Source organism: Chionomys nivalis, chromosome X, assembly GCF_950005125.1.
Source record: "Chionomys nivalis chromosome X, mChiNiv1.1, whole genome shotgun sequence".
Classification (NCBI taxonomy): domain Eukaryota; kingdom Metazoa; phylum Chordata; class Mammalia; order Rodentia; family Cricetidae; genus Chionomys; species Chionomys nivalis.
The window spans coordinates 99,665,767-99,693,696 of NC_080112.1; the positions used below are offsets into that span (position 1 = coordinate 99,665,767).

The following is a 27,930-nucleotide window of genomic DNA, read 5'->3' on the forward strand; positions in this document are numbered from 1 at the left end:
TTTCAATAGGACAACATTATGTGTTAATTATTACTCACAATCTATTCTTTTTGTTACTCAATTACTGAAATACAGTTGTTTTAGCATCTCAACAAAAGCTAATTTTGTATATTTACCATGCTTTTTGATGCAGTATGCAAGTAAAGAAATTAATAGTATGAGTAAGGTATGTTTATGTGTCCGTGTTCACGTATGGGAGAAGGTGCATGCACTTGACTATGTGTGTGTGTGTGTCTGTGTGTGCACAAACATGTGCTCATCCTCAAACATGAAAGAGTAAAGTCAGTATCTGTTTTTTTCCTCTATACATATTTTCTGAGGGCAGATGACTCACTGAATGTAGAATGCACTAAATTGCTAGAATGTCTGGCTATGTAGCCCTAATGATCTTCCTTCCTCCAGCTTTTCAACACTGGAGTTACAAGTGTGCTCTTTAATGCTCAGCTTTTTACACAAATGCCAGGTTGGGAGCTGAGCACAGGAGTGCTCGTGTGGTAAGCAAATGGGTGACTGAGGCATTTCCTTAGCCCTGTGTAAATTCTTAATTACTGACTTTACATACACCATTTCTAAGTAATTCTAGGATATGCTATCTGAATTTATAATGGTGTTATATTTTGGAGTATAAAGTCAGTTAGACTCAGTACTCAAACAGGGCTAGTATGTATCATACCAAATGGGGCACAGCTAATGGAAAAGAGAAGCAAAATCTATATAGGGAATAATTTATACAGCTAAGGAATTGTACAGGATTGACAGAACTAGGAGTGGAATAGGAGAACTAAAGTAGGGGGAATATTATGGCAAGGATCCTAAGCCCCACCAAAAAATTCATGTGACAAAGGCTAGATACAGAACTGATGACTTCATAGGAAGTAGTGGAAACTTTACAGTTGGCCTACATCAAGGAATTGTCCAATTATATTTATGTTTTTGAGGTTATATTGAAACATCAGAGCCTCTGCTTGCCTGCTTTCCTTGTCCACCATTAAATCTTGATGGTTTCCCCAAAGCAACCAAAACCAGCCTTCTTAGGGGATGGAAACACTGTCTCAAAAAAAAAAAAAACCACCATATCCTCAAATATAGGCAGGAAAGTCTGTCATTGGTCTGATTTGTGTGGTGTACCAACAATTGAACCAACAGTATGAGCAGAAATAGAGCAAACTAGGACTTGATCATCCTGTATTACATGCACATCACTGTGATCAGTAAAATGAAATATATTAATAGTATACAAGAGATACACAGGAATTCTCAAAGTCCTCCATTTTTTCTAAATTATTCTGTACAGGAATTAGTTTACATATCTATTTTCCATAGTGCAATTCCCCTCAATATAAGAACCGTATATATTGCATGTATGGGTTCAGGAAATAACATTGAGTACTTAAGTAGTACATATCAGATTGAAACTGTGAAATTTACTCTGGGTAAGTGATCCATTTCATGTCACGTCTCCCTGCAACCTGTAGCATCGCCTTCAGTTGTACTTGTAAAATAGCAAGCCTCCGTCGGTCTAAACTGCCCAGAAAATCCCATCGTTCATAGAAATGTATAGGGATAGGATAAATCACATATTTTAGTTTAATCAAGGGTGTTAAACTACGCATGATATTCATAAGCATAGGCATTGTGATGGGGTTAGAAGCAAAGACCAGGATATAGAGATGAGTACCAGAAATTAGGGCAGGGATAAGAATAGAGATTGCAGAATCATTTATAAGGTAATAATTTATCTCTAGATGCTTAAGAGTACCAGAGAGATTTAACAGAAGAGTTTGAAAGGGCTCAAAGTCATCCCAATACATTGCATTGTTACTAAGATTCAACATCTTTAGTTGGCAAACCTGAGGGCACTGGGCTAGAAATCTGAAGTCTCTGTAGGATATATTACAGAATGACAGATACAAAAAATCCAGGTTAGGTGGCAGAACTCTGTAGGGAGAAAGCAACAATAAAACTTCTGAAGAATGAGGATTTAATGAGAAAACTTGTACCTTTATATCCAGAATAAACCACTTTTCACATGCACTATAAGTGGGTATTAATGCATTAATCTGTACTTTTTACGCTTAATACTTTTGTGACTCTGGAGAATTTTTTTTAGGCAGTAACTTACTATGTAGTCCTGGCTGTCCTGGAACTCACTATAGAGATTATACTTGCATTGAACTCAGAGAATCTGCCTGACTTTGCTTCCTGAGTGCTGAGATTAAAATTGTGTGCACCACACCTGGCTGAAAGTTTTCTTTACAACACTGAGATACAATTTTTTTAAACTTAAGAATTTGTTGAGTATATTATAATTGATGATTTTAAGAAATATTAAGAGGAAAACTAACACACTTGATACTTAAAATATTATCCATTGTAGATTTCAGTTCATGTTTTTAGTGGAAAGGGATCAGAAAGAGCAGTCAACTGAAAATTACCTTTGGTCAGTCCCTAAATACCATCCTCTACTTTCATGGCCTATACCTTGGTGACTACAAATTAGTAAAGTGATCTGACATTGTAAACCATTGGCATCAGTGCTATAGAAAAAACTCTTCCACCATCTCAATTCCTCTTTCTTCTCTTATCTAGAGGGCTAGTGGGTTTTCACCTTCAATATTCTGCACTTATTTTTACATTGCTGGCTGCTTAGTTTCTGCAATTCCTCCTCCAGTTTCAAATTCCCAAAAGTGACAAAGTAGAAAGCATAAAAGGTTTTGATGAGTTTAGGAATACCCATGAATATTTTCTATGTTGTCCCAAGACTTATCCAGGAAACCCACAAACCTGCCCGAAACTCTTACCTGCGCCTGCTGTCCAGATGGGTTTTGAGACAGAATGAAGACAAGTTGAGTTCCTTAAGGTTTTCCATACGTTGCAAATGATTATGGAAATTTTTAAAGACTTTCCGACTCAGAGATCTAAAAGGGACTTTAAGCAGACTAAGGCTCTTTAGGTGGCTCATCTGAGACGGGATGTTGGTGGTATGACTCAGGGAACCCTTATTAACTGACAGCCAATTAACACAGTTGAAATCAAGAAATCTCCGGGTGTGTCTGCGGTCACCCAATTTAACAACTTGCAAATCCCGCCGGTATATGTTCAAAGCCCCTAAACTCTCCACAATTTTCCTCACAAGCAAAACCAAAAATTCCTTTTCCATTAAGGAGCTACGTAGGGAAAAATCCACTAGTAATTCGACAGGCCCCAGGGGTAAGCGAATAATGGACTCTAAATCTGTAAAACGAAGCTGTCCTTCCATTTTTTTGACAGACTGGTCAGAATAAGTGCAAGCATGTAAACAGAAAGGTGATTCGATGCTGACTTCAGGGCATGTGATCCTACAGGCAATGTCTCGCCTTAAATCTAAGATCCTCAGTTTAGGTTTCCTGTAGGGGTAAGAGGAAATAGAAGATCTGAGAAACAGCAAATGGTAATGAAAGCCAGTAGGATCAATGGTGACATATAGGAATAAATAAATCCTTTTATCCATAGCTGGGACTCTTTGTATTAAATACCAACAACTCTTTGCCATGAAAACTCATGCTCCTCTTCCCCCATCTTTTGTATACCTTAAATCCCCTCCAGTCTTAAATCTCCTGTCTTTCTCTTAAGTAACACCTGTTACATAAACCCATCAATTGAATCATCAGTATCAGATTTCTTAAGGACTATTGAAGACATCAGTCTTTAATGTGTTACCAAGTTTTTGCTGAGTCTTACAAATAAACCTTCTGCATTCACTGGTTACTCCTTCTAAGACCTCCTTTGTCTTACCATATCTCTATTATAGAGTCTTACCGAGAAGCAGAGTTCTTTGCAGGATATACTGGAAGATTCTCAATCATGGCTTTCAGGAGTTCACGATGAGGCTCCCGTACAGTTAATGTCCCAAGATGGAGACAGTAAAAGGGCCAAACTTTCACCATCTCACTCAATATATTCATATGCCCACCCTTGAAGGCAGCAATGAACAATGGAATAAAAAAATATCTTGGAATATTCTCCAGAGCTTGGATTGCTGCAGACTCATGTCTCAGCAAACACTGTATAGCAAGATCCATCAGAGTTGTGGGATTGTTTGCATCCATTTTTGTGAACCTGCATCAGGAGGAGAAACATTTAGAAGTTTTGCAAAAACACAGAGGGTCTTCTTTGTAACTCGTGCTAGTAAAGAAGAAATGATTTGAAGAAGTCATCAATCAGATGGTCACCACCAGCTACTTCTAATATAGACACAGATTAGAAACAGACTTGTGAGTTTATAACCGTATGTGTTTATGCGTGTGTTACTACTCTCTCCCCCATGTATATATACTCTGTGTCTTATAAAATGTCATCAAAATGGGTAGTAAGTAAGCAGAAAACAGCTGTGGTCACTTATCTACATGAATTCCCATATTTTCCCTCAGTAGTATATAAGCTATGATGAAGAAAAAGATAAATCTACAAGGTGGTACAATGGTAAATATTAAAACATCAAATTAATTGTGATTAAAGAGAAAAAGAATGACATTCTAGCCCTTGATTTGTCTCACTCCCATCACTATATTTGTGGCAGATGAGGACACGAAAACTCTGCAAGATACACATGAAGGAAGATGGTTAAGAACTTAAAGTTGACCTTAAGAATACTCGGAAATATTGGTCATGAATTAATCCTAGATGAAAAAGAAAACATAAAATGAAAATAATGCATAAGTAAAAATTAAGTAGTAAATCTGATCACGGAATAAGACTCCTAGGGTCTGGGAGAGGTGGCAGGGGTAGGGTGACAAAACAGTTAAGATATAATTCATGAAATCTTGATGTAGGTGGGTCTTCTATCTATCTGTTGTTTCATTGGTTAATTAATAAAGAAACTGCTTGGCCTGATAGGTCAGAACTTAGGTGGGTGGAGTAGACAGTACAGAATGCTGGGAAGAAGGGAAGTGAGGCAGTCGCCATGATTCTCTGACCCACTATAAATGCAGGTTAGGATCTTTCCTGATAAGCCATCATCTCGTGGTGCAACACAGATTACTAAATATGGGTTAAAGCAAGATGTGAGAATTAACCAATAAGGGGCTGAAACTAATGGACCAGGCAGTGTTTAAAAGAATACAATATATGTGTTTTTATTTTGGGTATAAAGCTAGCCGCGTGGGAGCTGGGCGGGAACTCAGCCCGCTGCTCCTTCTACATAACCTAGAGGTTGGTATGGACATATCACAATGAGTCAAATTAATACGAATTATGAGTATGTGTTACAAAAAATGCATATCAAGTGCATATCAAATAAACAATATTGAGGGATTAAAATTGCATTCTTTAAAAAATACAGGCTCTGAGAAAGAATAAATTGATGTGGATAGGAGAAACATTCGAGAAAATTTGTTAATGATGGAAAAAAATAAAATGAGGGGAATTAAGAATGCTGTAACACATAAAAGAGTCAGAAAGCTCCTAATTTTTATTCTACTGCCAGAACAGCAAAAAGTCCTCTAAAATGGCTACAGAGCACTGATAAAAAGAAACAGCATGATAAATTAGATAGATTGAAAAACAACATAGTATCATATGAATACACAAAATAAGGAAAAATTTGAAGCAAAAACATTAAAACCATCAGAAACAAAATAATTGCTGCTTATCACCTACCTAATATGGTACTTTGCTACAACAGCTTGTACACTTTATGGCATTGTCTTTTGATAAAACAACTTGATGACTAAGATATAAAAAGTATTTCATTTTCTTGAGGCTTCTGGGATTTCAATCTCAGGCACATGTCTAAGGGTCTTAAAAAGGTGGTCTTCTGTTGTAGCTCAAAGTACGAGAGGGCAAGGATTCCTTTTGCTTAAGAACTTTCTTATGTGTGAAGAAAAAGTCAGTCTAGAAAGGAAGGGACTGGGCAGTCTCATGTAACAAAGAGCTGATTTCACACACTGTTACAAATGTTAGTGAAATGTATTCAAGAATTTGCCCTTTGTGCTCTATTACAAGGTCACCATGTTCCTAGGAATATGTGTGAATATTCCAGGACTTTGGTTCAAAATTCAGCTGTGGATGTGCCTGATATGATTTAATAAGGACTCCAGATACCATTATAAGGCTTTTGGGGCAGAGCTATCTAAATTTGACTTTTCCATGACAAACTCAACATTAAAAAATATTTAAAAAGTTCTCCCTAATTTGATGTGTAAATGTAATTCAATTTCAAAAATATCTACATTTTACTGAGTTAGACAGCCTGATGGTAAAGTTCATAAATGAAAGAATACACTGGAATAACTAAGAAGTGAGAAGGAAGCCACTTGAGAAGGGACTCCTGATACCAAGAAAATGAAAACTTTCTAGAGAATTTCTGTTATTACAATATCTTGTTACTGTTATAAGAAGAGACAAATAGCTGAATGAAATAGGTGAGAACAGGTGGCCCTGATGATCCAACATTTCAGAGCACCTCTACTGAATTTTCTTCTGAGTTCTGCATTGAGAACAGCTTCAAGTCTATTGGCTGAGATGACCAAGTCTCACAGAATATTCCAGCCAGGACTCGACCATAATCACAAATTTTCTTTAGGGCCCCATAAGATTATTAGTTCCCCCAATCATCAGGAAGTAGACAAGAAAACTACTCCCACATTCTCCCCTCCCAAAAGGGTTATGGATGCTTGTCTTTGCTTAGACTGTTCGTTACAAGTTGTTATGTGTAGTTGTCAGAAAAAAGCTAAACAAAGGAGATTAGACTCAAGAGTTCCTGTTTTGAAAAGAAAAAAGGGGAAATGCTATAAGACAATGCACTTGTACACTATAAAGATTTGTCACTCATATTAGTTTAATGAAACACTTATTGGTTAGTAGCCAGGCATAAAGCGTAGGAGAGTGGACCAGACAAGGAGAATTCTGGGAAGACGAAAGACCAAGATGCTGTCTCCAGCCAGACTTGGAGGAAGCATGGTGAGAATGCCTCACTGATTATCAAGCCATGTACAAATGAAACCAAACAAACAAAAACCAATTATGAGCATCCCTGCATGTTGTGAAGATTACACGTTTGGTAACCAGGTACCATATTTTAAGCTATTGCAGAAACACTATGGTTAACATAGCTCCTACTCCAAAATGAGCAAAGGCTAGTATGGAAGCCATTAGAACAGGTATTTTTGTCACCAATGTATAATTTCCATACAATCATAAGAAAACACAAAATTACTATACAATCATAAGAAAACATAAAATTCTTGGGTAAAATAACCATAGAAGCTACGTACATACTCCATGGTAAACAGAAAGAATTAGAGAACTAGGAATAGAGGCATATGCCTGCAATCCCAGGACACAATAGGCAGAAGCAGTTAGACTAGTAGTTCTAGGTATTCTCAACCACACCTTGTACTAGATGACACACTTTCTCAAAAATCCAAAGTCGTACAAACTAGCAAAAGAGAAGACAGGGTAAGAAAAGGCAGGCTACTGTAAAGGAAAGAGAGTAAAACATCAGGAATCACAAAAGAAAGGCTAGGACAGCGTAAAAGTACTGAGAAACAGAAAGGCTATCCATCCAAGAGTAGCCACGTCGCAAAAGTTCTAGCACCAGTTCTGGGTGAGGGTCTGAGGAATGAGGAAAAGTCACTTTCAAATAAAATGTGTCTCTGATAAAATGATGGACACCCTACCTCAAAGGTCAGCGCAAGCTTCTCACTAGCATTAATTCAATCTGGGAAATTTAGGGACTGTGATTCTGCTATTGGCACCAGTCAATGTGAGAGAAAAATATTTCTTCCTCTTTAGTGTGTGAGGGATATCCAGCCAGGTGGAATCTTGAGAGCGGCCGACTATTTAAGACAAAGCTACTCTGGTAAATAAGAACTAGAGAGAGGCTGCCGCACCAGATTTATGGAGAGACACCTGTAGAAGGCAGTGAAGGGTTGGGTGAATGACAGCAAGGACGTGCTGAAAAAGACACGCAACAGATCCTCAGGAGCTGAAGGCCCCACCACTCTGAGGTCACACCACTTGCATGTTAGTGAGAAATCTCTGCCACCCTGTGAGGACACTGATGATCCCAGGCGTGAGGTTGGGGAGCAGTCCTACATCTGAAGCCATTTACCTTCTGGTTCAGTGCTGGTGAAACTGAGAATCCTGAGTTTCAGGTCCACGAAGGCCTTAGGTTGTAGCAGCCTCTTCCCTCTCACAGATGGTCTACTGTTGGGTGAGAAGTGAGTGCGCTAACATAAAAATCCCAACACACACCTCAGTGCTCTATTTCCTTCTCCTGTCCTCTTCACTCACATATTATTATTTCTACTTTTAAAATAGAACATTTTATTAATTATTTAGAAGTTTCACAATGCATAAAATGTATTCTATTAATATCTAATCCCAGTACTGCCCATATATCCTCCTAGATCAGTTCCCACCTCTAAACACCTCCCAACTCTATGTGCTCTTTTTCACAGACACTGGGTATGATTAGTGCGACTTTTGCCCAAACTGAGTTTTCACTTAATAATCTACTGTACATTACTTCTGTGAGTATCTACTACATAGCTGTTAGGGCACAGTAGTTGACTTTAACACTTTCTGTGTGTACTTCTATATATAGTTTAGCTATTTCAGTGGTTTCTTTTCTTCTTTCTTTTCGGGACTTGATACTGAGCTGTTGAAGGAGCTGCGGGCTGTGTTCCTGCCACCCAGCTCCTGGCCGCCTGGCTAGGTTATGCCCCGAAACAACAACACACAAATTGTATTGTTTTAAACACTGCCTGGCCCATATATCTAGCCTCTTCTAGGCTAATTCTCATGTATTAATTTAGCCCATTTCTAATAATCTGCGTAGCATCACTAGGTGTGCTTACCGGGAAAGATTCAACATGTCTTACCTGGCGGCTGGCTGCATCACATCTGGCTCTGAGAGGAGCTGCCCTGCATCTGAGCTTACATCCTCTTCCTCCCAGCATTCTGTTCTGTTTACTCCACCCACCTATGTTCTATCCTATAAGGCCAAGCAGTTTCTTTATTAATTAACCGATGACCTTCCTCCATCAGTGAGCCTTCCACAGATGGCTATACACTATGAAAAGATAAACCTGAAGGTGTCACATACCCATCCAACGTGATACAGAAGTCACAACACAACATTATAAGAAATATAAAAATCACAGCAAATGAAAATATTTCCTCAATGCCATATCAAAATAAATTGCAGAAGTGCTTAAAATGCTGAACAAATAGTCTAAAAGTATACTTAAGAAAAAAGTATGGTTTGCAACTGAACAAACCAGGGGTGGAAAGTCAGTAAACATAATTACTTCATGGTTTTTGCTTCCAGATTCCTGTCTTGAATTCCTAACCTGACTTTCCTGGATTGTGGCTTTATAAGAGAAAAAGTGAAATAAATCCTTTCCTCCCCAAGTTGTTTTCAGTTATGGTGTTTATCACAGAAACAAGAAAGCAAACTGGAGCAAAAATGTATAGACTATTACATTCAATAGCTACAGGATACATATCTTCTCAGCAGTCCATGGGATATTCTGTGATACAGATACCAATGAAGGCACTGGGCAAGTAAAAACTATATAAAAGTAAAAACAATGTTTTCTATCAGATCCTAAAGTGGTAAAAGTATAAATCACTATTAAGGGAAATGACAGAAATGAAACAATCCAAATAAAATTAAACATTGTACCACAATGAGCTATAGGTAAGTGAAGCAATCAGGAATGATGTTCAAAAATCCGGAAATCTACTTTGAGAAATCTAAGGAACACCCCAAGGGATAGAAGCTATTGCCATTCTTATCAGCTGCCTAAGAGGACTTGAACATATGACATTACTGTGAAAGACACCACACATTTCAGGCATAGGACTTGGAGAAACTGATCTGGAAACAGCCCTCAAGTCTCATCCATAAGGACTAGTTCTTACAATTTTCAATGTGCTATGCAAGCTGCTAACAGAGAAAAGCAATCAATAATCATATGTAGCTTTGAACCCATTGTCTTAGTTGTTTTTCTATTGCTGTGAAGAGACACCATGACCAAAGAAAATATAAAAAAGTAACATTTAATTAGGGGTTTGCTTACAGTTTCAGAGGCTTAGTCTATGAAAATCAAGGTGAGGAGTAAGGGGACAGGCAGGCAGGTATGATGATGGAGCAGTAGCTGAGAGCTTACTTCCTGATCTGCATGCAGGAGGAAGAGAGAAAGTGAGACTGGGCCTGGAAGTGGTTTTTCAAAAGTCAAAACCCACTCCCAGTAACAGGCTTTCTCAAACAAGGCCACAATTCCTAATCCTTCCTAAATATTTCCCCAACTAGGAATCAAACATTCAAATACTTGAGCCTATGGGAGCCATTCTCATTCAAACTACTCCATCCTACTCCCTGGTCCACATAAGTCTGTAGTCATATCCTAATGCAAAATGCACTCAGTCCAACTTCAAATATCCCCACAGTCTTTCAGTCTCCAGACTGTTTACAATTCCAGAGCTTAAAGTTTCTTGTGAGGTAATCTCTTAACTGTAACCCCTGTAAAATCAAAATAATAACATCAAATTACATACTTCTAACATTTAATGACACAAAAAATACATTACTGTTCCAAAAGAGAGGAGGAAAGGGTCCATAGTGAATAAATACTGGCGCAAAGCAAGAGTGAAACCCAGCAGGCAAATTCTGTATCTCTATGACTGATGTTAAAGCGATTATTAGATGGATCTTCATAGCTCCCACTCCTCCTAGTATTGGTCACTATATCATCAGTTTTCCTTAACAATGGAGCACCCCTTACACCTGTATCTCCCTTGGGAAAAAAGACAGAACCATGGGACTTAAGGTACCAAGTTATCATGTTTACCTGGGTTAAAACCTGGTCCCATGCATGACTTACATTTACATGAGCTTTGACATGGTAATAGTTTCTGATAGAATTTCCTGGTAGCTGAAAACCAAAAGTTCTGCTGACACTGTCTTAATGTCATTGTGCAACTGTTATCAGTCAGCCAAATTCATATCTCAGGAAGAACTCTTTGTTGAGACAGTTCTCAAGATGTCCTGCTGTTGTGGAACAATCTTTTTATACACTATGAATCTGTATTACTCTCCTTGGCTAACAAGAGCTCACTAACCTATAGCTGGGCAGGAGGAGGTTAGATGGGAAGACTAGATAATAGGATGCTGGGATGAAGAAGCACAGAGTCAAAGGAGTCACCAGCCAGAGGCAGAATGAATCAGACACACAAAATGGGACAGACATAAAGCTAAACAGCAGAATGTAGATGAACAGAAATGGGTCAATTTAAATTGTAACAGCTAGTACGTAATAAGCCTGAGCTACCAGCTGAGCATGTATAATATAAGACGCAGTGTGTTTGAGAGTAGCTGCAGGACAGGAAAACTTCACCTACACAAATGGCACCCAACATTCAGGGCCATATACATCCAAATAAAGCCAGAAAAGCTTTAATAAAAGGGTTCTAAACACACAAAAGTGAAGTCAAACTTGAATTTCTGGTACCACTGTTTTCTTGTTTGCTAGAGGCAAACAGAGGCATGCCTACCTTAAGATGCATTTTCCTGGTTTGTGTTACCAGCATGGATGGTTCTTTTGGGAGGTCCTGCTATTGAACACTTCAATGGGGTTTATGAGCAGCAAGCAGTGCTACTTGGTGGCAGCATGGACTCAACAATTCCCAGAGCTGGGGCAGTAAATGCTGCTCACACCTGTACCTCTGACATGAAGCTAGGCTCTCAGGGAACCAAACAGGGCAGAATCAGCTGCCAAGGCATAGGCTTTGGTCCTAGCCACACCACTTAACAGTTTGAAGTTTGGCTCATGTGGTCAGAAAAGGATAGAGATACGCAGTAAGCAGGATCAGATGGAGAAAGCCTCTAAGTGTGTCACAGTGTGTTTGAAAACATGCATAGACTTGGAAGAGAGAAGAGAAATGGTATGAAAAATAGTTTAAAATAATTAGGTCCTAAAAGAGGAAATAAAGTAATATAAAAGCAAAAGTAAAATAAAGATTAAAAAACAGAGAGAGTCTGGATCCTGTATGTTATTCTGTCATCTTTGGATTTTTTGGTTTCTAGAACATACTGTATTGTAAGGACTTCTTGATTAAACCAATACATAAATATTTTGAAAGTGCCTTGACTTTTATAATTTTAAAAAATTTCCAAATTTTAAGTCAAAATGTATACTGCTTTGCAGGAGAGGTCATGCTTTTATTGCCACAGGAAATGAGAGGCTGTGGATTTATTCTGGGTTAAAGAAAATCAGATCTGAAAGAAAAAGATCCTCTGAAACCCTAACTACAAACATAAAGAAATGAACCTAAAAGAACTAAAAGACATGCAATGCATATTTTACCTACTCAAACACATAATAAAAACTCATATTTGGCTGACTTATGTACAATGCACACTCTATACTAGAATTAATCCAAATATATATTATCTTTAAAAGATTATGTATTTTCAGAGCAAGGGGACCAAACACCAATGAAAACTGATGGCCCAGGTGATCCAGAATTTCAGAATACCTCTGTTAGAGTCTCCTTAACATTTTTCATCCAAAACAGCTTCAAGGCTGCTAGCTGAGATGGTCCAGCCTCACAGACTTCTCCAGATGGTACTTCATTATTGTCTTAATTTTCTCAAGGTTTCCCCAAAGATATCAGTACCCACAAACAACAGGAAACAGTCTAGAGAACTGTAACCACATTCTCAAACTTTAGTTTTGGATGTTTGTTATCACTTAAGGGGATTGATCACAAGTTGTTATTGGTAATAGTCATTAAAAAGCTAAACAAACTCGGGAGGCAGAGGTAGGCAGATCTCTGTGAGTTTTAGGCCAGCCTGGTCTAGAAGAGCTAGTTCCAGGACAGGAACCAAAGCTACAGAGAAACCCTGTCTCGAAAATAAAAAAAAAAAAAGAAAAAATGCTAAACAAAGATTAGATTCAAAGATCTCTTTCTGAAAAGAAAAGGGGGGATATAAAAATGGTAAGATAAAAGAAAAGATTGTTGAATCTACTTTTAAACTAAAAAGCAACTCCTAGTACTAAGTATAAATGTAAGAATATTTGAATGGATTTTTGTACCTTGATACAAATTTAAATTTAATTTTGTTATACTGCATATGTATGCACTTGTTGGTGTTTATGCAGCTCATTTAGACATGTCTCCTGCTGACAGAACCAATCTACTTCAGAGAAGGTGATGGGCACTGAAGAAACTCCATACGGAATTTTTTTTTTTTATGGCAAAAGTTAGCCATGTGGGCAAAGAAAATCCCTTTGCCTCAATTGCTGACAGCTACTGTCCAAACTGGACCAGTAAATGCAAAAGAAAGTGAGTGATTCCCAATCTTTGCCAAGACAAGGCAGGAAGTCCTTCAAAATCCCCTGCTTCTCAGAAATGTCTGTCAGATATACCAGGTCTTTAGGCCATAGTTGGATGCCCCAACATCAAAGAAGAATCTAGGTTAACTGTCCAGGCAAACTGATGTCCCTGTCATTAAATAACATTTTCATCCTTCTGAGTTCTTTGATGGAGTTGAAGACTAGATAGTCAGAGTTGTCCTAAGTTATGATCAAAGGTAAATTAGGTATAAAACTTTAGCCTCACAAAGATACGACAGATAACAGAGTATTTTCTCTAATTTTGCCAAATAGACTGAATTTTGTAACTGTAATTCTTGATAACTCTTTTTGTTATATATAGTTTTACTTTGTTAAAAGTTAAAACCTTCCTTTTAGTTAGACAAAAAGGGGGAAATTCTGTAGAACATTTTTTGTATACTATGAATATGTATTACCATAATTGGCTAATAGAGAACTCAGTGGCCTATAGCTTGGCAGGAGGAAGGTAGGTGAAAAACCAGACTAAAAGAGGATGCTGAGTTGAAGAGGGGCAGAGTTAGAGGAATTGCCAGCAAGATGCAGAATGAGTTGAACACACAAAATGGAACAGAGGCAAAAGGTACATTCCAGAACATAGATTAACAGAAATGGGTCAATTTAACTTGTAAGAGGTAGTTAGTACTAAGCCTGAGTTATCAGGCAAGCATTTATAATTAATATAAGCCTTAGTGTATTTGAGATTGTCTGTGGAACAAGAAAACTCTGTCTACAGTCTGCTTTGCCTGAACGAGAAGTTTCAAAAGGAGGAGTTCTTATGTGCTCTCTGCAGCTCTATCAACTTTCGGATACTCAAACCCCCTGCCCAGTCCTATAAGAGCCCTAACCAGCTCCTTCCCCTTCACACAAGTTCCATTCCCATGGGAAGTCATTGGCCCTTCCTGCTGTGCTAATAAATACTCTCAACTGTTGAGAGCAGACTTAGGTCTCTTTCATGGTTTTTGTTCCTTTATTATTCTTAAATATAACATTTTGGTGTAGAAACCCAGGAAGGATTCTTGGATCCCTGCCCTTTGGTAGCTCCATCCTTCTTCTGGGACCTTCTGGACTTTTTATCGACCTTGAGTCCTCTTGGGACTTGAAACTTCGGGAGCACAGATACTCTCTGAACTCACTATATAGACTAAACAGCCGCTAGTTACCATCTGAAACCCACTGGTTTTTGTAGCTTCTGCCTCTGTGAACAGTAAACTTTTATCCCAAGCTGATACAGGTATATCTGTGATTATCAGGTTTACAACAGAGCAAGATCCAGTACAGCCAGGGCTACAGATAAACCCTGACTCAAAAAAGGAAAGGGCCTCATAAACTCATATGTTTGAATGCAGGTTCCCAGTTAGTGGGACTATTAGGAGGTGTGTCACCACTCATGCCAGGCCCAATCTATCTCTGTCTGCAACTTTCAGATCAGGTGGAAGCTGTAACTAATACGCTAGCACAGTGCCTGCCACACTCCCAATCATGATGGCCATGGACTCACCCTTTGAAGTTTTAAGCAGTCGCCCAATTAAATACATTGTAAAATTGCTTTGGTCATACCTGTTCATAGCAATGAAACAGTAACTAAGACAAATAACAGTACAAATAATCAATGAAAAAGGACAGTTTCTTTCAAAAGGTAAGAGTGGCAATATCCTTAGCTGAACTAAATGAGAGAATGAATACATAAATTAGTAAAATAGAGATCCATAAAAACAATAAGATTAAAGTATCTCTCAACAAAGAAAATCCTAGAAACACATGGATGAAGGAAATATTTTATCAGACCTCAAAAATGCTCATGAGACTACCTAATTAAAACATACAGGAAATGCTAAACTTCTCCTTTGTGGACAAAATACCTTGATATTTGGCTTGTTCAGACTAAAATTTAAAAAAAGTTTTGGTGGTGAACATTATTAATGTATTACTTTTTTCTAATAAAGTCTTTATAAACTGAATTTATTTTTTTTATTAATTAATTAATTTAATTATTAAAGATTTCTGCCTCTTCCCCGCCACCACCTCCCATTCCCTCCCCCTCCCCCAATCAAGTCTTCCTTCCTCCTCAGCCCAAAGAGCAAGCAGATTTCTCTGCCCTGTGGGAGGTCCAAGGACCACCCACCTCCATCCAGTTCTATTAAGGTGAGCATCCAAACTACCTGGGCTCCCACAAAGCCATTACGTGCAATAGGATCAAGAACCCATTGCCATTGTTCTTCAGTTCTCAGTAGTCCTCATTGTCCATTATGTTCAGCGAGACCGGTTTTGTCCCATGCTTTTTCAGTCCCCGGCCAGCTTGCCTTGGTGAGTTCCCGATAGATCATCCCCATTGCCTCAGTGTGTGGGTGCACCCCTCGCAGTCCTGAGTTCCTTGCTCGTGCTCACTCTCCTTCTGCTCCTCCTTTGGATCGTGAGACTTCAGTCCAGTGCTCCAATGTTGGTCTCTGTCTCTGTCTTCTTTCATCGCCTGATGAAGGTTAATATTCAGGGGGATGCTTATATGTTTTTCTTTGGGTTCACCTTCTTTGTAAAAAACAATGACTTCTTGAATTTTGCATACAAATGGACGGAAATTGAAAACACTATCCTGAGTGAGGTAAGCCAGACCCAAAAAGAGGAACATGGGATGTACTCACTCATATTTGGTTTCTAGCCATAAATAAAGGACATTGAGACTATAATTCGTGACTCTAGAGAAGCTAAATAAGAAGGTGAACCCAAAGAAAAACATATAAGCATCCCCCTGAATATAAACTGAATTTAATAATAGATTTTAACACCATGAACAAGTTGGTTTATATTAGGTATGCAAGGATGTTTGACTTATTAATAGGTTTGTAGTCAGAGGTCACATAATGATCTTACAAGTGCAAAACAGGCCTTTATCAAAAAAGCACTGAAGAATCTAAGACTAAAAGCAACATATCATCTCATTATAAAATGCCTCTACACAATAAACCTACAGTCAAAATCATATTAAATTTGGAAAACTACAAAGCATTTGTCGGCAACGAGAAAGTATGGTCAACCCTCTCCAATCTTACTCAATGTGCTGAATGAAGATTCAGTTCACTGTAGTAAAGCAAGAGAAAATGCAAACGACACACAAAGAGTAAAGGGGGATGTCTAATGATTCCTAAGAATCTTTGCTATAATCCTATAATTAAAAGACTCCAAATGCTCTAACAGAAAACATTAGGATTTGGCAAAAGCAGCAAAAAACATTCAGTATTACAAAGTAAGTGCAAACACTGATGCTTTTCCATATTCTAATAACTATGCCATTGACAAATAAATCAGGAAAACAATTCCATGCACAATTGCTTCAAGCATTAAATACTAAGGAACAGACTTAACGAGGAAGTGAAAGACTGGAACAGCTAATTTAATAACAGTGAAGGAAGAAATCGAAGAAGACAGTAGAAGACAGAAGGCCTCTTACATACAGGAACAAGCAAGTAAACATTAGCTGCTTTCAAATTATGTCACCGAGCAATAGAAACAAAAGCAGCATGCTATTGCAACAAAACGAGATGTGTAAGTCAGTGGAATGAAATAGAAAACCCTAAAATATGATCATATATCTAGAATCACCTGATTACTGAAGAAAAAAAGTCCCCAAAACATCCACTGGAGAAAAGGAACTATGTTACAACACTTTAGTTAATTTTTGTTAGTTTAGCAAAACTAACCATCTAAATGTAGAGAGAGTAACCTGTATTCCTGTCTCTCTTTACAAACATCAATTCAAAATCAATCAATGCTCCTAATGTAAGATGTGACATCCTGAAACTTCTATAATGTGAGAAAAACACTTTATAGGCACTGTATAGGCACAGTAATCCTCTTTAAAATACATTCTGGGATCAGCTCAGGAAACAATAGCAAAAACTGACAAATTAAATTTCATGAAATTAAAAAGCTTCTGGCTGTGAGGTGGTGGTGCACGCCTTTAATCCCAGCACTCGGGAGGCAGAGGCAGGTGAATCTCTGTGAGTTTGAGGCCAGCCTGGTCTACAAGAGCTAGTTCCAGGACAGGCTCCAAAGCCACAGAGAAACCCTGTCTCGAAAACCCAAAATAAATAAATAAATAAATAAACAAACAAACAAACAAACAAATAAAAAGCTTCTGCAGAGCAATAGAAACAACAATATACTGACAACCAACAGTATGGTAATATTTTCTAGCCCTTTTTTAAAAAAAGAGAATTAATATTCAGAATCTTTAAAGAACTTAAATCTTTAAATGCCAAATACAGAAGCCAACACACTAATAAATGACTAATCAATTGGTTAGGTCTCAAAAGAAGAAATACAACTGGCTAATACATATACTCATAAATGTTTAACTTGCATAGACTTAAGGAAAATAATAATTAAAAGTATATTGATAAGCTAAATGACAACAAACACAAGGGAGGATATGAGGGCAAGGAACCCTTATAAAACACTGCTGAAAATATGAAGGTATTTATGGAAGATCCTGAAAAAAGTGGAAACTAGAACTATCTTACTATCCACACATACAACCCAAAGCAATCCAAATCAAAACCCCACAGAGATTCCTGCACATTCGTGTTTTCTTATGTTATTTTTCACAATATCCTGGGAATGGAATCGGCTTAGAATTACATCAACAGATGAATGGATACAAGAAATAATGTGTACATATGAAATGAAGTTATTACTAAGTGAGAAAGTGAAACAAAATTATGTCATTTGTAGAAAAATACATAGCACTGAAAACCATCAGGTTACTCAAAATCATCCAGTCTAAGAATGATAAATATTACATACTTTCTCTCACATGAAGTGCCTAGATTTAAATACATATTCATACATATATAAAAATATGCAATGAAAGTAGAAAACCATCTGTTTGAGAGAAGGACAGAGAATTATCTTAAGACGCTCAATGAACATGAGAGAGCACTGAGAAGGACCAGGAAAAAAGGACCATGATATACATACTGAAAACGTCATAATGTTTATTTCATATGATAACTTGTTTTTTTTAATGAGATGCACTGTAGAAAAATCCATCTATACACTGTGAATTTGTATTACTCTTATTGGTTAATAAAGAAGCTGACTAACCAACAGCTAAACAGGGTAAGGTTAGGTGAGAGAGCCAAACTGAGAATGCTGGGAGGATGAAAGGCAGAGTCTGGAGTCACTGGGTATAATTATTCAGCTACCCATAGGCTTCATTTCCGGGTCGTCTGTCATTAGCATGTGACGTAGCCACGCAAACCCCTTTTGCTTATGTGCATGGCACGGGCCGCCCATCATAAGCGTGTGACGTGTCTTCCCACTGTGCACATGTGCTAGGCAGCCATTAAAAGCTGGAGGCACCACCTTTGCTCTCTCTGTCCCCCACGCTCGGAGATGCAGCCTCTCTCTCCCTTTCTCCCCCCCTCTCTCTGTCCTACTCTCAGAGAGGCAGCGCCCCCCCCTCTGTCCCCCGTGCTCAGAGAGGCAGCTTCTCTCCCTCTCTCTCTGTACACCATTTTTCCCAGGCCTGTGTGCACTCTAATAAACTCCTAAGTGGGTTTGTTTGAGTCTCGTGTTCTCTTCTTGCTCACGCCAGATCATTTCATTGGTGCGGTGACTTGAGAGATTCTTCCGCCCCAGGCCTCTCTCCTGGGGTCAGAATCAAAACTGGGGACCTTCTGGAAAACAACCCACCCCTCCTTATGCCTTAGCGCAACCTCTCTGAACAACACCTGCTTCGATTGGTAAGTCTTCCCACTTTGGTCAGCTTAACCGTTTCTCCGAACCCGAGGAATTGACTGTTGAGCTCTTGGCAACCCTCTGGAGTTCCTGAAGATGGGGGACCACCCCCAACCACGGTGACCGACCGCCAGATCCATGATTCTCCCTTGCCCCCTGGGGCTCAAGAACTGCCAGGTCCATGTTTCAAATGTGGTAAAATTGGTCACTGGGCCTGAGCATGCCCTAATCCTCATCTCAGTACCACGAGACCTTGTCCAAGGTGTCATAGGGAAGGTCACTGGGCAGTAGACTGTCTTCATACATGTAGTGGCATGGAGACATTTGACCCAGAGAATTACCAAGTTGACCTTCTAGGTCTGGCCATAGATGAGTGAGGCTGCTCAGGTTCCTTTGACCCGACCACAACCGTCATTTGCAATGAGGAGCCACAGATAAACATAATGGTATCAGGATGGCCCATATCCTTTCTCTTGGACACCAGAGCCACACACTCGATACTGAGGGAATTCTGGGGTCTACTTCTCCTTCTAGTTTCCCTATTGTCAGGGTAGGGGGATAGCCTTATCTACCTCAGCAGACCCCACCACTTAACTGTGTGTTTAGGGGTATTTATCTCACACATTCATTTTTAATCATGCCAGCCTGCCTGATACCTCTCATGGGAAGGGAATTTTTAGCAAAGGTAGGAGCTTCCATTTCCTTTGCTCCTCCCATTTACCTTACGCCAGACTCGCCAGTAGCTCCACTCCTCCTTCTCCTAGCCTCCCAACCTCCCAACCCTAATGTGTCTTTTCCTCTACCAGCCTCCCAGGTAGACCCCCAAGTCTGGGACACCCAAAACCCGTCTGTTGTTAAAACACCATTCCCCCACTGTTATCCAATTACAAGATCCTACTAAGTACATTACCCAAGCTCAGTACCCCCTCTCTCTAGAGCATTAAGGGACTTAAGCCTATCATCTCTGACCTTTAAAAAAAAAAAAGCTACTTCGCCTCACCCCTTTTCCCTTTAACACTCCTATACTTGCTGTTAAAAAACCTAATGGAATCTATAGTCTGGTTCAAGACCTCTGCCTCATTAACTCCACAGTGGTCCCTTTTTATGCTGTAGTGCCTAACCCTCTCACACTTTTATCCAATATTCCTCCAGGAACCTCCCACTTCTCAGTTCTAGACCTCAAGGATGCTTTTTTCTCTATCCCTCTCAGCTCTCAATCTCAAAACATCTTTGCCTTCACCTTGACTGGCTAAAACTTTTGCCTCTGGCCCTACTAAGGCTTAGGGCTCTCCCCAAAGGCCCCCTTTTTATCTCACCCTTTGAACTCACATATGGGCAGCCAATTTTAATCCCCGGCCTCTCACCTAAATCCTCTCCCCTTCCTGATCTCCTGCTTACTCCACTGTTATCCCATCTATGCTCCCTATTATGGGATTTCACCAACCACTCATTACCTCAACCATTTGTTAATTCATGCCCACCGCCGATTAAAACAGGGGATCAGGTATTATTTTCTCCCCCAGACCAATGCCCCTCACCCCTTTCTCCTAAATGGCAGGGCCGCTTTAAAGTAATTCTTGTAACTCCCACAGCTGCCAAGCTCGAGGGACTTCCTCATTGGATTCACCTGTCAAATTTTAAACCTTTTACTCTTCCAGCTCAAGATATCCCCTCATATACAGTAACTCAAACAGGGCCCTGTTCCCTCAAGTTCCAGAGGACACCAGGATCAGCCACTCTTTCTCTAGTTCCAAAAGATGAAAGTCTCATCCTTACTCAACTCTCTTGTGCCAAAACTCCATATACTCTCCCTTTTCTTCTTTCTCCTATATGCTTACAATGTCATGCTTAAATTTCCAGTTAACCACTCAGCTATTATTACAGGAACCATCATTAAACATAGAGCCAGAGGCACAAGGACTGTCAAAAGCCCAGGCGGTAAGAAACAATAATGAGTTTGCAGCCCCAAACTCCAAAAACTCACAAAACAAACTTTAACATAACAGGTTTTCTCACTTACTGCAGCAGTGTTTCCTGGATATTAAGTTCCGGGGAGCCAATTGGACCCACCTAAATGGACCAGACTCGCCCAGAATAAACATTATTTAATTCTTTTCTTGTCATTCCTGCTCTTGGGAACCCCTGGGGGAAAACCCCTCTATCTTCCATCTTGGGACTCTCCTCTGTTAATCTCTAGGATCTAAATTTTTTTCCAAGCATAATTTTTGCCTTTCCAACATTTTGTGAGGTCCAAGCTGCCAGCCAACCAATTCCTCAGAGTCTAGAAGATACAGCAGTAATCAGCCACCCCAGGACATGGTCAAACATCCCAACTCCTTGACACCCACAAAGTCAGTGTGAAGCTGTCATGAGAGAGACCTTACGACACCCCATTCACACCCATTAAGATCCTCAACCCCCCCCAAATTTTTATAATAAACAAAAGGTGGAATGTAATTATTCAGCTGCATTTCCAGGTCGCCTGTCATCAGCGTGTGACATAGCCACGTCTTCACCCTGTGCGCATGTGTTAGGCAGCCATTAAAAGCTGGACGGGCCACCTTTGCTCTCTCTGTCCCCCTGAGCTCAGAGATGCAGCCTCCCGCTCTCTCTCTCTCTCTCTCTCTCTCTCTCTCTCTCTCTCTCTCTCTCTCTTCTCTGCCTCCCTCCTTCCCTCCCTCTTGGAGAGGCAGTCTCTCTCCTTCTTTCTCTCTGTACACCATTTTTCCCAGGCCTGTGTGCACTTTTCCCCTTTAATAAACTCCTAAGTGGGTTTGTTCAAGTTTTGTGTTCTCTTCTCGCTCATGCCAGATCATTTCAGAGGGAGCAGATGAATGTGCTGTGCAAATAATGGTACTGCCACACTGCAGAACATACATATGAAATATGGTTTAACTTAAAATATGAGATAGTTAGTAATAAGCCTGAGCAACTGTCTGAGCGTTTGTAATTAATATTAAACTTCTTAATGTTTATTTGTGAGCAGTTGCAGGACAGAAAAACTCCCAACTACAAATGGTGCCCAATGTCCACGTACATCCACACAAAGCCTGAGAATGCTTTTAAAAGGATTCTAAATGCAAAGAAACAGAGAAAAATGCAGCTTCCTAGTCTCACAGTCTCATGCCAGGCACAGTGCAGAGACATCTTCCAACAGCTGCTTGAGTGATGGAGATGGCCACCAACTGCCATGAGTTAAGCAGCATGGTGGGTTCCTGCATTCTCTGAAATGGGCTGCAGTACAGAGAGGCTTCTTCCAGTCATTACCTGTGGGTTTAAACTAGAATTGTAATCTCTGCCAGCATGTTGTATGGCAAGTTTGGGGATGTTGCTCATGCAGACAGAAAAGGTTACAGAAAATGAAGTAAGACAGATTCAGATGGAAAATATTCTAGACAGGCTACAGTGTGTTTAAAAATATACTTAGTCATGAGAGAGAAAAGAAAAATGATAAAGTACTTAAAAAAAGAAATAGTAATAAAAACATTAAATAAGCCATGTAAAGATGGGAAGTACACAGAGTGTGGATCCTGTATATTATTGGACTATCTTTGAATTTTTTGGTTCTAAGAGGTTCTGGATTATTTTTAAAACACTGCTACATTCAACCAATCTATATTTTTTTAAAAAAATCTTGATTTCAAAATTTAAGTCAAAAGATATATTACTTTGGAGAAAGGCTATGATTATATTTTGACAGAAAATGAGAGACTATGCATTCATTCCAGGTTAAAGAAAATCAGGTTTGATCAAAGAAGACCCCATGAAAAATCTAACTACAAACATAAAGAAAACAACCTAGAAGAACTACAAGATATGCAAAATATATTTTACCTGCTTAAACATAAAACAAAAATAAATCATCTTTGGTTGACTTATATACAATTAACAGTCTATACTTGTATTAATGCAGAGATGTATGCTATCTTTAAGCATATGTATTTTCAGAGCAAGGGGATCAAACACCAAAAGAGAAAAAAAAAAAAAAAAAAAAAAAAAAAAAAAAAAAAAAAAAAAAAAAAAACAGATGGCCTAGGTGACCCAGCATTTCAAAATGCCCCTGTTATAGTCTCCTCAGAATTCTGCATCCAGAATTGCTTCAAGGCTGCTGTCTCAGATCATACTCCAGTCAGAACTTGACCATAATTGTAAATTTTCCCAGGATCCCCAAAAGAAAACAGTGCCCACATCAACAGGAAGTAGTCTAGAGAACAACGTCCAAATTCCAAAATGATGGATTATATTTGTTTATTATTATTTAAGGTAGATTGGTTGCAAGTTGTTATTGGTAATGGTCAGGAAAGAAAACAAACAAAAAAGTTTATATTCAGGGATCTTGTTCTAAAAAGGAAAGGGGGGCAGGCAGTGGTGGTGCACACCTTTAATATCAGCACTCCAGAGGCAGAGGCAGGCTGATCTCTGTGAGTTCGAGGCCAGCCTGGTCTACAATAGCTAGTTCCAGGACAGGCTCCAAAAGCTACAGAGAAACTCTGTCTAGAAAAAAACAAAAAAGAAAGAAAGAAGAAAGAAAGAAAGAAAGAAAGAAAGAAAGAAAGAAAGAAGAAAGAAAGAGAAAAGAAAAATGAAAGAAAATGGGGATATAGAAATGATAGGATAACAGGGAAGATCATTGAATTTACTTTAATCCAAAAAGCAAAAACAACTATCAATCTGAAATATTTTACATTGATAAGGATTTTGATTTTTTGATACATTTTTTCCTCTTTTCTTTTTTGTATTGCTTTTATTGAGCTATAAGGTTTTTTTTTTTTTTTTTATCTGCTCCCCTTCCTTCCTCCCCTTTCCTCTTCTACCCTCTCCATTTATTCAGGAGATCTTATACTTTTCTCCTTCATATGTAGATCCATGTATATCTCTCTTAGGGTCCTCTTTGTTACTTAGGTTCTCTGGGGTTATGGCCTGTAGACTGGGTTTTCTTTGCTTTATGTCTAAAAGTCACTTACAAGAGAATATCCACCCATTTGCCTGCAAATTTCGAGATGTCATTACTTTTACCACTGGGTATTACTATATTATGCACCACAATTCTTTCTTTCTTTCTTTCTTTCTTTCTTTCTTTCTTTCTTTCTTTCTTTCTTTCTTTCTTCTTTTGTTCTTTTTGTTTTTTAAGACCAAGTTTCTCTTTGTAGCTTGTCCTGGAACTCACTTTGTAGACCAGGCCGGCTTTGAACTCACAGAGATCTGCCTGCTTCTACCATTCCAGTGCTGGGATTAAAGGCATGCACCACCATGCTCAGCTATACCACATTTTTCTTATCCATTCTTTGGTTGAGGGGCATTTAGACTGTTTCGTAGTTCTGACCATTACGAATAATGCTGCCAAGAACATACCTGAGCACATGTCCTTGTGGTATGATTGAACATCCTTTGGATATATACCCAATTGATGAAAATTTAATTTTGTTATACTGTATGTATATTTCTACTCTTATTTGGAGTATTGTGTGTATGCAGCTCATTTAATTAAGAAATACAGATTAATAGTCAAACTTATAGTCATGTTAGGTATGTTTTCAAGGTCATAAACAGCTACATTGAGATAGAGAGATGGTCTTCAAATACTACAAAGACCTACAGAATATGACATTTAATATGTTTAATAACCTAAGACTTTTAATGACAGTGAGACATGTCTGCTCCTGGCAGAACCAATCTGTTTCAGAAAAGGTGATGGGCATCGAAGAATCTTTGTATGGAGTTTGCTTTCCTTATGGGAAAAACTAGCTTTATAAAATGTCTCTCAGCAGAGATATCTGGGAGAATACATTTTAGACTTGTAAAATTATTTTTAAATGTTTTAGAGATAAAATTCAGGCATGGAGGCAAACACTTATAACTCTCACATTCAGAATGCAGAGACATATAAATCATAAAGTTTCCAACCAGACACAGCAGGGAACTGAAAAACGTCCTAAATGCATTGGATATGAAATCGCACTCATCTCCAACAGGTATTTCTATTTCAGATGCCAAAGTATTTTAATATACATATTAAATAAACTGGAAGGGAAATCAGCATCTACCATTTTAAAAGCCCTGTATATGAAAACTAGTAAGACGAATATGCAAAGAAAAAAACGGTGTGTTCTTTTCTTTGTGGGGGTTGTTTGTTGTTTGCTTATTTTATTTTTTTAGGACAAGGCCTTACTATGTACTCGGTCTGATGAAAATACAAAGAAAGGTCATATTTTCCTGTTATTGTTGGCTGAATATTTTTTTAAGACAGAATACATCAGGTACCCAGGTTGATGCAAATAATGATGATTTTGTTAGGTACCCAGGTTGATGCAAATAATGATGATTTTGTTATTGTTGTTTGTTTTTATTTCGTTGTTATTTTTTGTTTTTTCCCCTGAGAGAAGACCTTGCCTTGTATCCAGGCTGAGGCAGAGCTTGGAGTCGGCTTACTTCAGCCTCCAATATGGCACCACACCCACTCAGAAATATAGACTTTCACTAATAGGTGAAAGAAGTGAAGCATTTTAAATAGAGAATATGACGCAACTGATCACATAATTGATGTGACCTCAGGAACTCATACCTCAAGTGAACAGGGCCGGAACGCTGCCTCGAGAAAACAAGCCGGGACCTACGCCTTGAGCGAACAGGGCGAAGAAAGGCTTCCTCGCGAGAACTGGGCTGCCTCGCGCCAACAGGGCCAAACTGTTAAGAAATCCGGGGAAATCGATGACTAATCCCCAAATAGGTTCCGTTTATGAAAAGAAACTTCTGTGGTCACTTACCTGAGTAGGGGAGCGGGGAGAGTTTTCCGACTTCTTCAGCACCTCAGACGCGGCAGACCAGAGCGCGAGAACTTCAAAAGCCGCTTGAGGACCCCAACCGGTCCTCTTCAGAGTTAGTGCGCCCAATGGAGGACTCCAATTGGCTAGCTGGGGTCAGCTGACTGCTCTCCAACTCCTTCCGCGTGCTGCGGCTCACGAGGCCCCGGCGGCACGGACAATTTAGGTGTCTATGCAATTGCCTACATCTTTTTGAATTAACAATTTTATGTGGACTGTGTGAGTGTGACTTAAATACTGAATGCCCAGAGAATTCTACGAAGCCGGGTCTCAAGCTTGGAGACAAAAAGTCAAATAGAATGAACTAAAGGTACAGAAGATTTTCACTTAAAAATCAGGCCTTTGCTGGACAGATGGTTCAGTGGTTAAAAGCTTTGGGTGTTCTGCTCGGCCTAAGTCCCCGGTCGGAAGGAGACACAAAAGCCTCACAGCTTTTGACACCTTTAGTTTCCCTGAATCCAGCGCACTCGTTAGGTCTCCATCAAGAACAGATGCATCTTCTGGCTTTTGTGGGCACTATATGCACAGGGTACACAAATATGCATACATGTACAACACCATTCTATACCACAAAAAATACATTGTTGGAAAACACACATATATTCACTCTCATATATTAATGTCCATACTTCTTTGATGTATATAGTAGTAGTTCTATTTTCACCAGTTCCTTTTCTCTGGATGATGATACTGTCATTTTATTTTTCTTCTTAAGTGTGTTAACATAGTGAAACCAAAGTGTTCTCACTTTGAGAAGTTGAGTTACTTAATAACAAGCACATTGTGTGTTGATAGATTTGATTTACTAATGTTTCACTACGAATTTTTACAACTATATACAAGAAGAATACTGGTATATTTTTTCTTCTGACAGTTTTGGTTAGGTTGCCACAGAATTTAGTGTCATAAAATAAAATGGAATGTTGGTCATATTTATATCCTTGAAAATGTTATGCAGATGAGATTTATCTCATCCTTAAATTTTGTTGAAGTTTATAAGATCATTACTATGGACATGGATATTATTATCATTATTGCATTTGAAATTTTTCAACTATTATTTTAATATTTTAATTGCCCGAAGACTAATCAAAATTTCTGTTCTTTCCTAGGTATTGTGTATACTTTCAAAGAATTGCTAAATTGTGCTTAATTTTCAAATTATGTTGCTTTCAGTGTTTTCTTACTATAATATTGTTTATTAGCTCTGTAATGAAACCTTACTTTCATTTTTAAAAAGTTTTAAGTATTTGTCATACAATAAGATGTATTTTGTTGTGTATATATGTGTGTATTCTGTGTATCTTGTTCGAATTTATTTGTGTGTGTGTGTGCTAGAGCTTTAAACCAAAGGCCTTCCTCGATTGCTCTCCTCATCATTTCATCAAAACAGAACCCCCCACTTTTACCAGTTAGCAATGGAAGTTCCCTATCTCTGTCTCCCCACCTCTGAATTACAGATTGACTGCCATGCCCAGTGGACTTTATTCTTTTTCTTTTTCTTTTCTTTTTCTTTTTCTTTTTTTTTTTTGAGTGCCACGATCTACCTCGGGTCTTCATGCTTTTCTGGCAAGTGAACTGTCGAATACTTTTCCCAACCCTCATAATATGGTGTTTTATATGCATATATATGAGATCTTTTAGTCACTGTTCTATTGCTCTGAAGCAAAACCGTGACAAGGCAACTAGAAAGGGAAGCATTTAACTGGGGCCTTCCTCAAGTCTCAGAGTGCATTACCATTATGATGGAGAGCCTGGCAGCAAGCACAGCAGGCATGGTGCTGGGGAAGTAGCTGGGTGCAGTATCCTGATCTGCAGGTAGAGAGGCAGGGAGACTGGGACTCTCCTTGGCTTTTTGCAACCTCAACACCCACTCCTAGTAACATGCTTCTTCAGACAGGGACACATCTTCTAGTTTTTCTTAAATAATGGTACTCATTGATTGAATTACAGCTCAGATATGAAATTATTCTGGAAGTCAGGAGTAGACG

The 27,930-nt window shown here is 38.8% G+C and overlaps 1 protein-coding gene across 1 annotated transcript; it reads right to left on the minus strand.

The window, feature by feature from the left end:
• Positions 1 to 1,424: 1,424 nt before the first annotated feature.
• On the minus strand, positions 1,425 to 27,716 carry LOC130868540 (melanoma antigen preferentially expressed in tumors-like). The gene is made up of 6 exons (XM_057760722.1): positions 27,678 to 27,716; positions 25,883 to 25,987; positions 25,681 to 25,802; positions 3,799 to 4,098; positions 2,802 to 3,386; positions 1,425 to 1,938 (listed from the first exon to the last, which is right to left on the minus strand). Exons 1-6 carry the CDS (start codon positions 27,714 to 27,716, stop codon positions 1,425 to 1,427), a joined length of 1,665 nt encoding a protein of 554 aa, XP_057616705.1.
• Between the last annotated feature and the right edge of the window lie 214 nt (positions 27,717 to 27,930).

Bases quoted from the DNA above. Each gene is read 5' to 3' on its own strand.
- LOC130868540 (XM_057760722.1), bottom strand. From the start codon at position 27,716: ATGCCTGCTGTGCTTGCTGCCAGGCTCTCCATCATAATG. The intron at 25,988-27,677 runs GTAATGCACTCT...CTAACTCTGAAG, and splicing joins CCAGGCTCTCCATCATAATG to AGGACCGGTTGGGGTCCTCA. The intron at 1,939-2,801 runs GTAAGAGTTTCG...TTCTCCCTACAG, and splicing joins CATCTGGACAGCAGGCGCAG to AGTTCTGCCACCTAACCTGG.